Raw genomic sequence first — 13,589 nt, forward strand, 5'->3', positions numbered from 1 at the left:
ATGCGACTTTGGGGATGCAGGAAGTCGCAGCAGGTTACAGGAACGGAGTAGCAGGAACTCGGCAGGCAGCTTGGAGCCAAACAGGAGACAGTAGTGAAGTCAAAGGGATAGCCGGGTTCGGAAGCAGGCGGGCAGCGAGTTACCAAATCATCCGGCAGGAGCAGAGTCAAATGGGAAGCCGGAATCAGGAACCAGTAATCGGAGATATAGGAGAGTTCAACAGCAAGTCAAGAGAAGTCCGGGTTCAGCAACAGGTATCAGGCAGGCAAGGCAGGAATCACAGGGACGGGTACTGGAACAGCTGAAGATCGGTCAGCATCTGTTACAAGTCAGTGCGCCCCTTAAATAGGCCGTCTGGTGCCAAAGGGGTGCACGGGTGCGCTCCCGCGGCTGCGCGCACTCCTTTGCACACGCGCATTGGCGCATCTGTGAACCGTGGAGTTCCTTATGCACGCATGTGTGCGCGAGTGAGCTCGGAGCGCTCTCTTACAGGAAGTAAGTAATGGAAGTCTGGATATGGCAGGGCAGCCCAATTTAACTGTTTATAGATGGATGCTTGGGGGAACTTGGACCACCTTATCCTTCTCTTTGTCTATGCCCCAGCTTACAATGCGATTGGTTAGCATATTTCTCGCAAAAGGAGAGTTGCAACGAAACCTTGTTCTTAAAGACTTCTTCTCAGGCCAAAAATGCCAGTTGCTATTACTTGCTTACCAGACCAAAATTTCCCAGTTCTCCCCTAAACAGGAAGAAGGTAGGTAAAAAGCAAAATGCTACTTGCACCCTCAAGGTAAACAGGATCCTTTTGGAGCCCTTCTATATTAGCAATGGGACATGCCAAGGGCGCCCACTTTTGCAGTTGAAATTCAAACCCCGAACCGATATGCAGACCGCTTGTTCTTTCTTAGTAACCTGATTTTTTTACCTGCTGAATTCTATCTCTGAGTTCAAAATATATGGAGAACCTGATGAGGGCTCTGGACTGGTCTAGACATAAAACTTTGAAACACTGGGTAACACTAAAACAGGCAGCCTCCCCACTCCCTCTGCAGACATTTCCCTGGCTATCTAAACTCTCCAAACACCCCATTATTGGGGCTACTTGGAAAGTATGCCAAACACTTCAACTCCCATTGCATAGCACCTTCGCCCTCGCCTCTACTTCCTATTCTGGACTATCCTGACTTTCCCCCAGGCACACAAGGCAAATGGTTCCATCATCTCAAACAGGCCAAGACATGGAGAACAAGACACTTTATGTGCTGCACTGCCTAGCTGTCTTCTACTCAACTGGCAACATCGGAGAAGCTGGCTCCTCTAGGTACCCTACAGATAATATGACTTTCCCACTTTCTACAGTCCTTGCCTGACTCAAATCCTCATGTAACTTGACTCCCTTTGAACAAAAGAGTTAAACAGAGCAGAGGGCCTGATTTACAATACCCTCTTCTCAACTTACAAATGGCTCATTATGGAAGCATGTAACTCACCCCTGTATTATCTGGACCTCTGGGAACAAGATTTGGATCACTTTATCACTGGCAGCATGCATGACGGTTCTTCCCATGCCTTTCAGATCCTCCATATCCAACAAATACCAGGACTCAGGGTATAAGATACTAACTTGCTGGTATCAAACTCCCACCCTCATTCATTCTATATTTCCCACAGAATCTGAGACCTGTTGAAAATGCGGGTAGTAAAAAGGCATTTTACTGCACATATTCTGGTCATGTCTATTTCTTAAAATTAGAGATTGAGATTACCCCAATATTTTCTAAAAGGGAACTCCTTAAAATGCCCAATTTTTTTCTCTTGCATCACAACCCAATTCTGACATTAGCCCCCCAAAAAATGTATATTGCGCCACCTGGTTAACACAGCAAGGTCATGCATACCAGCAGTTTGGAAATCTCCTATTCAACTGATGGTACAACAATGGATCAGAAAAAGGGTTGAGGATATCAGGGAGATTGAAAATCTCACAAGCTCAAAAAAGATACACACAACAAATTCAGAAATTCATAGTTCTATTGTATTGAACTGACCTTCACTGACAATTTTAAACAATTATTGACAGCTTAAGCGGGTTGATGCCATGGTTGTGTTGAAGGTGGACCACAAAAGTCTGTATGCCCACCTTTATTTTATATTTTCATGATGATATCAGGGATACAGCTGGGTCCCTTTCCTGGGATCTGCTTGTGTGTTGCTCCCACTGGTGGCATCGTCCCGCCCACCCATCACCCCCTTTTTTTATACATTTTCCCCTCAAACAATGCATGGGCATGTTGGAGGCCTCCCTGTGACCGTAAAATGAGATACTGTAGGTGCGCACCACAATGCCTATCACATTCTGCTTAAATGTGAGTTGACACCTATATGTCTATTAAAGCTTATTTTAAACGTCTGCACCCAGAGGCGCCTCTCTCCTTGTTTTTTTGCACCTGCCTTCAAGGACCCCCTTTACCCACATCTACTATTTCCATAACATACTTTACATACCATAGTCTGACATACATCTGGCCTCACATCTATTCTTACAAGAGTCTTATAATCTTACGATTACTCGTGGCCCTCCAGATTCCTCTGATAGTTCCAAATATGATGAACATTATCTGTTACACACTGATTGGTTGATCTGTCCAACCTTCTTTTGTTGTTTCCTTGCTTGTTTTACCCTTTGTTCATTTCTGTACTGAAAAATTGTATAAATAGAGAATGCAAAAAAAAAAAAAAAAAAAAAAAAAAGCACAATGCTCCCACGGTTCAGCGCATATTTCCAGAGAAATCATAAATGAAAAAAACTCTGGTGTTTTCAGAGTTTGGACGCTCTTAAATTTTACTTTTTCTTGTCTCTCTCCTCTTGGGGGGTAAAAACTGGCATCAGTGAGAATACTAGCCCTAAGGTTAGCTGCTTTGGTATCTCTGGTGTAAAGTACCAATTTGGGATAAAGAAAGAAAACAAAGTTGATTGGCATATCCAATAGACTATTTAAACTGAGTGAATAAATTGAGTGAGAATTTGGTGAGCTGTTTATTAAACAGGTATTTTTTTTTTTTTTTTTTATGTTAATAGAGATAGAGATGGATAGACAGACAGGCAAATAAACAGAAAAATATTATGGGGAAGAGAAAGTAAAGCCAATATAATAAAAGATAGCCGAGTGTATAGTATAAACGATACCACTTTTAACACACAAAATAGTATTTTAAAAACAGAAGCAGGGTAAGACTTTATCTGAACACAGAAGTCCTCTGTTGGTTCACATATATAATAACATTGAATCTATATGCAAAGTTTCTAATATGCAATTAAAATACATTTATTTATAAAATATCATTTTAAAAAGTTTTTTTTAATTTATTACTGAAAATTTAAAGAATGTAAAATTCAACACTGTTCATTGAAATGCTATGTTTATGCAGTAGGGTCATTCTATCCCAAATGACAAGACAAATGACATTCTCGGAGTATCCAGCAATCACACATTTCATTGTTTTAGGTTGAAATTGAAATGCATAGACAGTCTGGCAATGCAGAGCATTTGTCTTTATCTGTAGAGAACCTGACAAGAGGCATGATTACTTCTGTAAGGGTATCAAAATAAAGAAAAAATGTCCTGTCCACAGCCTAGGTTATTTATTAAATGTTGAACTGCTGACTGGCTAGGAAGCAAGAAATTGTTTAGATGAGAGAAGATAAAAAAAAATTCCTCCCAGAGTCAATATGGTGAGCATTGGTTCTACCTGCACGATTTGGCTTTCCTCAGCAGTAAACCCTGCGGGAAGTTTTGCAGCTAACCATGACTTAGTCAGTGGCTCCCATCCTAAGTCTTTTGCTTCCATATATATCATTCCACATCTGAAATGCAATAAGAAATAGACAAATGTAAAATATAAGCTGAATTAATTTGGATTCCTACAGCAACATATTGCAATATAGATCATAAATAGAGGTAGACAAGACATTTACATTTTTGCTTTAAGTATATTGGCAAAATACTTTTTGCACTTAGACTCTGCTACATATTAAAAGGCAGGTAAACCAAACCCTAACAATGAACTTATCTTATTTACTCCTTTTTCATCTGTTGATTAAGCCATTGAAAGCCTTTATTATATCTGTTTGACATATGCAAACAATACATGTTAATACTGCCAAAAATCCTGTACATGAATATCTTTCTGTGCTCACTGTCTCTGTGACTTTTATCAGTTAGCATTGTTCCCATCTCTGTCTGTGGACTTCATGACACCTCACCCTATGTTATGGAAAAAATGAGAGGAGGAGGTGTTCTGTAGTCTTTTTCTAGTGTGACTGCACTGCTCCACAGTATTTTAAGTGATCGTTATCTTCCTTAGTCAGGAGTTGGATCACCAGGTAAAAATAAAGGTGAAAATCCTGGAAAAAAATGTATACTGTTACAACATCTAAAAAATGGCAAGCAGCAATATGGCAAATTGTTGTTCTTGGGGTTAGATATGCTTTAAAGTGGTAATAAACCCAAAATCAAAAATTTTAAATATTGCAGCTTACCAATCGTTAGATGTGGTGGCTGCATCAGTTTTCTTTTCTTTGGTGTTTTCCCCCCATATTTTCACCCTGTGATCTGGCCAGTAACCCACCTCCTATATTAGTGAGACACAACTCTGGAGGAATGATCATAGGAGTCATAGCAAAGAGTGGTTTATCTCGTCCATGTAAACTGATACATTCAGTGGATAAGCAATTGGCTAAAGGATAGATGCCAGAGTGTGGTTGTAAATGGGGTTCACTTGGAACAGAGACCAGGCTCTGTACTAGGTCCTGTTCTATTTAACCTATATGTAAGTGATATAACTAAAGTTTTGTTGGGCAAGGTATGTCTTTTTGCTGATGATACAAAGGTGTGCAATAGGGTTGAAATCCCTGGAGGTGTCTGTAACATTTAACATGATTTGGCATTTTTGGAAGATTGGTCAAAGCAATGGAATCTGCAGTTCAATGTTTCTAAATGTAAAATAACGTACCTAGGGAAAAAGAATATCTCTCTTAAGAGTTCAGAATTGGTGGTACAGTGTTGGTCAGCACTACAGAGGAAAAATATTTGAGGGTACTTATTTCAGATGATTGCAAAATGAGCAAACAGTGTAGTTTCCCAGGCAGTGGGAAAAGTGAATAGAATTCTACGATGCATCACTAGAGGGATCACCAGCAGGAGAAATGAGGTCCTGATTCTCCTATGTAGATCTTTAATGAGACCTCATTTAGAATACTGTGTCCAGTTCTGAAGACTTCATTTACAAAAAGATATTGAAAAGATACAGGTCCAGAGATGGGTAACAAAAATGGTGAAATGTCTGGGGGGTAAAACATATCAAGAGCAACTTCAGGAACTTAATGTGTACAGTCTGGAGGAAAGAAGGGAAAGGGGAGACATGAATGAAACCTTTAAATACATCAAGGGGGTGAATAAAGATCAGGAGAACAGTTTTTTCTTGTCAAATGTGTTTATTGAATTTTAACAATTAGTATACATAAGTACATATGGTGGAAGCAAAATAAAAGATCACATATATAGTAATAATATTGAGTTGTAGTTCCAACATAAACTAATCGTTTAACTAAAACAATTTTAGCATGGATCTAACTACTAAAAAGATTACGTCATACATTGTATAAGAGAGGATAAAACCAACTTAGACCAGGTTAATATAAGAGATAAAGAGGATACCCCCAAAGAGTGGGACTTTAACGGCAACAAAAATAAAAGATAAAATAATTTATTCAGAATATACAATATGACATAACAATGTACATAAATACAAATATTGGAAAACCACTAAAAACAATGGTGTCGATGGTAGTGAATATCCTAGATAGTCCAGGCGGACCAACGCGTTTCAGGACTGTAAAGACGTCCCTTCATCAGGGGCAAGTCATGGAGCAGGATCACACTATATCAAATCAAAATTACACATATTGAGTAACATATTACATGCATTGGTCTAAACAGTTGCTTTGAATAAGGAACATACAACATAATAATCGCATAGAAGGAACATACCCGAAGAGGGTCACCATAAAAGTCTCACTGCTGGAATCATGACGGCAACTGTATCACATATCAACCGCCCCAGTGTCCAAAGGACAATGAGGTAGGTCATTGGTCCACACCTGTCCACACTGATGTACCCCAATTGCAATGACCGAGAGAGACCACACATGAGATGTAAGTATGTGGTTTGTACCACAGTCCGTTGCTTCAATTAAGGATCTATGGGGATATATGTAAGATATTGCTTGGTAATAATATGGTTTAACAACAATACAAAACATAATTCATGTGATCAACTATAGTACTGAATCCTACCTCCATAGAATCCAATAAAGGATAGACAGACAGCTTGCAAACTATAAAGGAAGATGTATAGATAACGCCTTCAGTTTGCTCTAGTTATTCCACATCTATCCACTTGAAAAATGATCTACAAAAAGAACATCAGGGACTACCTAGTTAGGTGGAAAATTAATTCATGTGCCTCAGATTGAAGAGAATATTAGTGAGCAAGTGGTATAATCTATGGAAAAGAAGGGGCGTCTCAACACGCCGCTCATAGAGCCAGAACCCACCTTCATATAATCAAATAGAGAGACAGTGGTCCCGAGTGCTAGAGAGAGTGTGCCCCGTTGTTTGTCATCCAGAGCAGTGACAGCACACCGCGTCTGACATTGCTTAAAATATACTGTCAGCGGTGGCAGGCGCCGCAACGTCATGGCATCACCGCATATCGGATTTTCACAGCGGCCTGGATTACACAGACCAGACCGCGCATGATGAAAAATAGGCGAACCTACAGAGCTCCGTTGCGTAGCAACCAAGCCCCAGTAGGTTAGCACATTATAAATGGAAATCGAAAAAAGGAAACACTTGAAACAGAATCTTCCACAGATATATTACCATGTAAGGGGGAGAACCTTCTGTTCCAGCACATGCGTCTGACACATGGCATCCCAAAGATCACACCAGGGAGATCCTGAGCCTCCACTGCACGGAACCCCCCTGCAGCGCCAAACCATAGGATAGGCTGCCTGGAGCAGCGTCCTGCAGCGGAGGCCCACCGACACATGTAAGCAGCCAAGGGAGTGGGTGAAAACCGAATAAATGCCGAAGGCACCCCAGAAAAACAGCCGCCCATAACCAAGCCGCAAAGAGTGTGCCTCCCAGAGAAACAAGTTTCCCCCATGCGCCAGGCGGGAAAGGAAAGGACCAACATAGAGATGCCATGTGACCCACAGCAGTTACCAATGAACCAAACAGAGGCAACGTGGGCAGAGAGCCAGGCATGGGTGAAACATAAAACACTTGGATTGAAATCGGCCAATAATCAATATAGCTACAATCACATAGCACTATTAGAAAAAAAGGAAACAAAAAATAAAAAATAAAAATAATGGGTAGTCAGTATAGGGAACGTTCAATATCCTCAAGACAAATATCAAATGGGAGCAGCTACAAGGAACAAATCACATGGAACAAAGAATATAAAAGTAAAAAGAGGAAGGGAATCACCAAACGCCAGGAACAAGAGTGAAGGAGAATTCTCTCAATCCTTCTCACATCCACCCGATGAAAAGCCTTCCAAAAAAGGTCTATAGCTAAGCTGTTCATTGAGCCCGGGGGGGTAAGGTTTCCCCAAGGTCCGCGATCCAGTGGGTCTCACGCTGCAGGAGGACCTTGTTCCAATCCCCACCCCTCGGGCTCGGATGGACCCTATCCAGGATCAAAAATTTGATCCTGGGAAATTTGCTCGGATGCTTGTTGATAACATGTCTCCCTAAGGGGAGCTCCGGGTTTGCCTTTTTCATCGACGTTATGTGTCTGGAGGCTCGTTGATAACACTTTAATTTAGTCTTGCCCACATAGAATTGTTGACATTGGCATGTAAGAAGATATACCACCCCCTTGGTTTTACAGTTGAAAAAATGATTAGGTTTGTATGGTCGTCTGTTGGGAAGTATAGTGTCCTGCCTGGTGTTCATGTATTGGCATAGAGGACACCCACCACACGTGAATGCACCCATTCTCTCGCATGGGTCCTTCTGAAACTCGCCCACAAATTCACTTTGAACCAATTGGTCCTTCAGTGAAACTGCGAGTCGGTATGTTTCCTTTTTTCAATTTCCATTTATATTGTGCAAACCTATTGGGGCTTGGTTGCTACGCAACCGTGCTTTGTAGGTTCGACTATTTTTCATCCTGCACATGCGTGGTCGGGGTCTGTGTAATCCGGGCCACTGTGAAAATCCGATATGCGGTGACGCCATGACGTTGCGGTGCCTGACATACAGCGGCGCTGCATCACACGCCACCGCTGACAGTATATTTTGAGCAATGTCAGACACAGTGTGCTGTCACTGTGCTGGACGTCTAACAACGGGACGCACTATCTCTCTATTTGATTATATGAAGGTGGGTTCTGGCTCTATGAGTGGCGTGTTGAGATGCCCCTTCTTTTCCATAGATTGTACAACTTGCTCACTAAGATTCTCTTCAATCTGAGGCACTTGAATTAACATTCCACCTAACTAGGTAGTCCCTAAAGTTCTTTTTTGTATATCATTTTTCAGGTGGATAGATGTGGATTAACTAGAGCAAACTGAAGGGGTTATCTATACATCTTCCTTTATAGTTGTCAAGCTGTCTGTCTATCCTTTATTGGATTCTATGAAGGTAGGATTGAGTACTGTAGTTGATCACATGAATTATGTTTTGTATTGTTGTTAAACCATATTATTACCAAGCAATATCTTACATATATCTCCACAGATCCTTAATTAAAGCAACGGACTGTGGTACAAACCACATACTTACATCTCATGTGTGGTCTCTCTTGGTCATTGCAATTGGGGTGGATCAGTGTGAGGTTTTTAATTTTGATTTCATTATATAGTGTGATCCTGCTCCATGACTTGCCCCTGATGAAGGGACGTCTTTACAGTCCCGAAACACGTTGGGCCGTCTGGACTATCTATTATAATCACTACCATTGACACCATTGTTTTTATGGTTTTCCAATATTTGTATTTATGTACATTGTTATGCCATATTGTATATTCTGAATAAATGATTTTATCTTTTATTTTTGTTGCTGTCAAAGTCCCACTCCTTTGGGGGTATCCTCTTTATCTCTTATCCCAGGGATGTTGGCAACCTCTATGGTTCAGTTGGATGTTCATCCTTTTTTTCTAGGTTAATATAAGATGACCTCAGATAAAAAAAAGGTCTTAATTATTATCAAGAGTATAGTTTTTAAATTAAAAAAAAAAGAATAATAATTTGTTATAGAATCTAAAATGTTATACTACATATTGGAACTATGTACAATTGGTAGGAGAACAGTTTTTTTCAACATGAAACCAAAATCAAGAACACAGAGACATGAAAATAACTGGAGGAAAGTTCAAAACTAATCTTAGAAAGTATTATTTTACTAAAAAGGCAGTTGATGCTTGGAATGAACTTCCAGCAGAGGCAGTGAGCCAGTCAACAATAAATGGCTTCAAACATGCTTGGGACAAAAACCCGATGCCCCTCGGTGGCCCGCGATTGTGACACAGAGAGGCAGAACGGAGAGATACCTATGTAAACAAGGCATTCCCCTGTTCTGCCTAGCAACATGGCAGTGATCTCTGTCATGTTCTAGTGAGCCCATCCCTCCTACAGTTAGAACACACCGAGGGAACACAGTTAACCCCTTGATGTTTAACCCCTTCCCTGCCAGTGTCATTTACACAGTAATCAGTGCATTTTTATAGCAGTGATCGCTGTATAAATGTCACTGGTCCCAAAATAGTGTCAAAAGTGTCCGATGTGTCCACCTCAACGTTGCAGTCATGATAAAAACCGCAGATTGCTGCCATTACTAATAAAAAAGTAAATTTATAATAAAAATGTCATAAATATATCCCCTATTTTGCAGACGCTATAGCTTTTGCGCATACCAATCAATATATGCTCATTACAATATTTTTTACCAAAAATATGTAGAAGAATACATATTGGCCTAAAATGAAGAAGAATTTATTTTTTTTATATATATTTTTGGGGGATATTTATTATAGCAAAAAGTAAAAAATATTGCTTTTTTTTCAAAATTGTCACTCTTTTTTTGTTTATAGCACAAAAAATAAAAACCGCAGAGGTGATCAAATACCACCAGAATAAAGCTCTATTTGTGGGGGAAATAAGGACATCAATTTTGTTTGGGTGCAATGTGTTACGACCGTGCAATTGTCAGTTAAACTGACGCAGTGCCGTATCACAAAAAACACTCTGGTCAGGAAGGGGGTAAATCCTTCGGAGGCTGAAGTGGTTAATACTGATTTAATGTTAAACTGAGCAGCCATAACTACAGTAACAATGTATGCATTGTAAGTGTTCACAATGCACACATTATATAGGACATTTAGCTATGCTGCAGGCCATCAATGGCTTGTAGGCCATAAAATATAACAAAGATAATAAAAACAGTAAGTTCAGGGATTCATATAAGCAACAAACTTTTTGAGCAACAAAATTAATGGCTTGTTTGTACCACTAAGCAAATTCCTAGCAATCCCACTGTGTGTGATATGTGAGGATTACTGGATTTCTTATATCAGAGTAAGATAACTAAGAAAACAAGGAGCAGAGCAGCAACAAAACAAAAAAAGGGGGGGGGGAAGGGGGGTTAAGAAAAGGAAAGGAAGAGGGGGCCAGAAGGGAAAGGGGTAACAAGAGTAAGATAATGGGACAAATTACACCTGCCCCCCCCCCCCTTCCCCGGTCTGTCGGCTCAACTCGGAAGTCTCATTCTCCATGTACAGCTAGTGTGATGCTCCGTTCTCTAAGGATCATAAGATTGAAAACGCTCAGTGGTTTTAAAGTGAGTCCAACATGTATTTGTAAATTTTTGTATCTGCTCTTGAGAAATTTAAATAAGTTCCTCCATCCCTCCTATTTTTTAAAGTTTAAACAAACCATTCTCTGATAGTCGGAATGCGTGTAGATCGCCAATGTACCTGAACACAAAGTCTTGCTGCGCTCACCATGTGCATAGCCAAGAATTTGTAGTAATCTTTGGTAATACTCAAGGTTGGTGCACCCTCCTTTCTTTTCTATATGTTTCAACCACCTCTGAGCCTGCCCCTGACAGAATCTCTGCCCCAGTGTGGCTCCTCTCCCCTAGGCAGACCAACTGAAGCACTGCATGGCATCTTTTAGCCTGACTGCTTGCGTAGGCCCATGAACGCTTAGGGAGCATTGCTGGTTCAGAGGACAATTCTGCAAAAGAGGCCATAGAGGAAGAAAAAGAGGAGGGAGTGGAGCAGAGAGATGTGGCAGAATCACCACTAGCTTTTTTGAGGCATGGTGGCGGAGCAAGCTCCACTACTGAACCCTGTCCTGCATCCTTCCCAGCTGTAAGCAGAGTTACCCAGTGTGCCGTGAAGGAAAGGTAACGTCCCTGGCCATGCCTGCAGCGGTAGTATGAACCTTGCTGCTGATCGCCCTGTCCAACAAGGCTGAAACATTGCCTTCCACATGACGGTAGAGAGCCAGAATGGCCTTACGTGAAAAAAATAATGTTTGGGAACCTGTGGTACAGCACATTACACAAATTCACTAAAGGGGGCAGAGTCTACCAGATGAAAAGGCAGCAGTTGCAGTGCTAGCAATTTGGCCAAGCTAGCATTTAAAAGCTGAGATCACAGGTGAGGAGCAAGGAGAAGTCTGCCTTTTTATTATTTGAGTCTTTCAGGTACTGTTGCTCAACGGCCTGCATGGCAGGTCATCATATGTCTTGTCAAGTATGTGGTGCCCAAGTGGGTGCTGTTCTGGCCATGCTTGATCCGACATAGATTTCAAACAGCAACGGTGCGATCTACTGCACATGTGTAGAAAAAAGCCCACACCAATGAAATTTTTGAAGTCAGAGGGGAGTCAGCAGCGCCCTGCACCTGTGGAGCTCCGTGGTGTGAGGCAATAGGGTGGCTGCCCTTAAGCTGGCCCCTGGAGGACATCCTGTCTTTTTGGAGTTGTGCCTCCTCCTCACTTTCCTCCTCTCAGGCACCCAAGTATAGTCAGTGACCTCATAATCCCCTCCCTCCATGTCACTGTAGCAAACTTGGCAGTATGCTGCAGCTGAGGGAATATGACTACTACTTTCTTGTCCTTCTGTGGCACCCCTTCTCTCTAGGCTCACGTTACTCCCTTCCTCAACCTGGGAACCAACATCAGAGCCCTCAAATTGCTGCACATCCTCCATCAGCATATAACTGACACTATGGTCGAATCATTTTGGTGACTGCTCCATGCATTATGATGGGGCTACGGAAGGAGTAACTGTGGACCAGCTTTGGCAGCTGCGTTAGAAGGCAAACTAGTATTAGCCTGGGTGACAGATGATGAGGAGGATGGGGACGGCTTAGTTGTCCATTCCACCAACTCTTCTGCATGTTGTGGCTCAATAACACGGTCAGCAGCAGAAAAAAAGGAAAGCGTGACCCGTCTCCAGAGGGTGCACCATGTCTGCCACCACCACTTTTCACTGTAGACACAGAGGCTGCTTGCCCTCTTTTAGTGGTCTGTGAGCATCTGCCTCTCCTTGGTGGCCTTCTGGACATGATAGGGATTTTTTTTCACACCACTCTATGCTGTATTATACAGTATACTGTGTACACCACCTGAAGTGTATTAGAAACTGTACACACTGTATTATATACCGTGTACACCACCTGCACTGTATCATGTACTGTACACCGGCTGCACTGTATTACATGCTGTGTACACCTCCTGCAGTTTATTAGAAACTGTACACACTGTATACACCACCTGCACTGTATTATGTACTGTACACCAGCTGCACTGTATTATATACTGTGTACACCGCCTGCACTGTGTCATATATTGTACACTGGCTGCAGTGTATTATATGCTGTGTACACCCCCTGAAGTGTATTATATACTGTACAGTGCTGAATACACTGTATATATGGTCTAGATTGAATGCAAAGTATATATATTGGACTGTATATATCTATCTATTTATATCTATATCTATCACAACACACTGCCTGAAGTGTATTATATTTTGTAAACCCCTGAATGCACTGTATATATATTAGACTGTATATATACAGTATCTCACAGAAGTGAGTACACCCCTCACAAATTTGCTACCCCCTCAAAATAACTCAACACACAGCCATTAATGTCTAAACCACTGGCAACAAAAGTGAGTACACCTCTAAGTGAAAATGTCCAAATTGGGCCCAATTAGCCATTTTCTCTCCCAGTGTCATGTGACTCGTTAGTGTTACAAGGTCTCAGGTGTGAATAGGGAGCAGGCGTATTAAATTTGGTGTTATTGCTCTCACTCTCTCATACTGGTCACTGGAAGTTCAACATGGCACCTCATGTCAAAGAACTCTGAGGATCTGAAAAAAAGAATTGTTGCTCTACGTAAAGATGGCCTAGGCTATAAGAAGATTACCAAGACCCTTAAACTGAGCTACAGCACAGTAGCCAAGACCATACAGCAGTTTAACAGGACAGGTTCAACTG

At 41.4% G+C, this 13,589-nt stretch overlaps 1 protein-coding gene across 1 annotated transcript in view; it reads right to left on the bottom strand.

Moving 5' to 3' along the window:
- The window catches only part of LOC141133958 (dynein axonemal heavy chain 3-like), a 3,453,856-nt gene that overhangs the window by 1,917,818 nt on the left and 1,522,449 nt on the right, over positions 1–13,589 (bottom strand). The window contains exon 37 of the mRNA XM_073623563.1: positions 3,751–3,865. Within this exon, the coding sequence (XP_073479664.1) occupies positions 3,751–3,865 (115 nt within the window). The remainder of the gene's footprint in view (positions 1–3,750; positions 3,866–13,589) is intronic.

Source organism: Aquarana catesbeiana, linkage group LG03, assembly GCF_042186555.1.
Source record: "Aquarana catesbeiana isolate 2022-GZ linkage group LG03, ASM4218655v1, whole genome shotgun sequence".
NCBI lineage: Eukaryota > Metazoa > Chordata > Amphibia > Anura > Ranidae > Aquarana > Aquarana catesbeiana.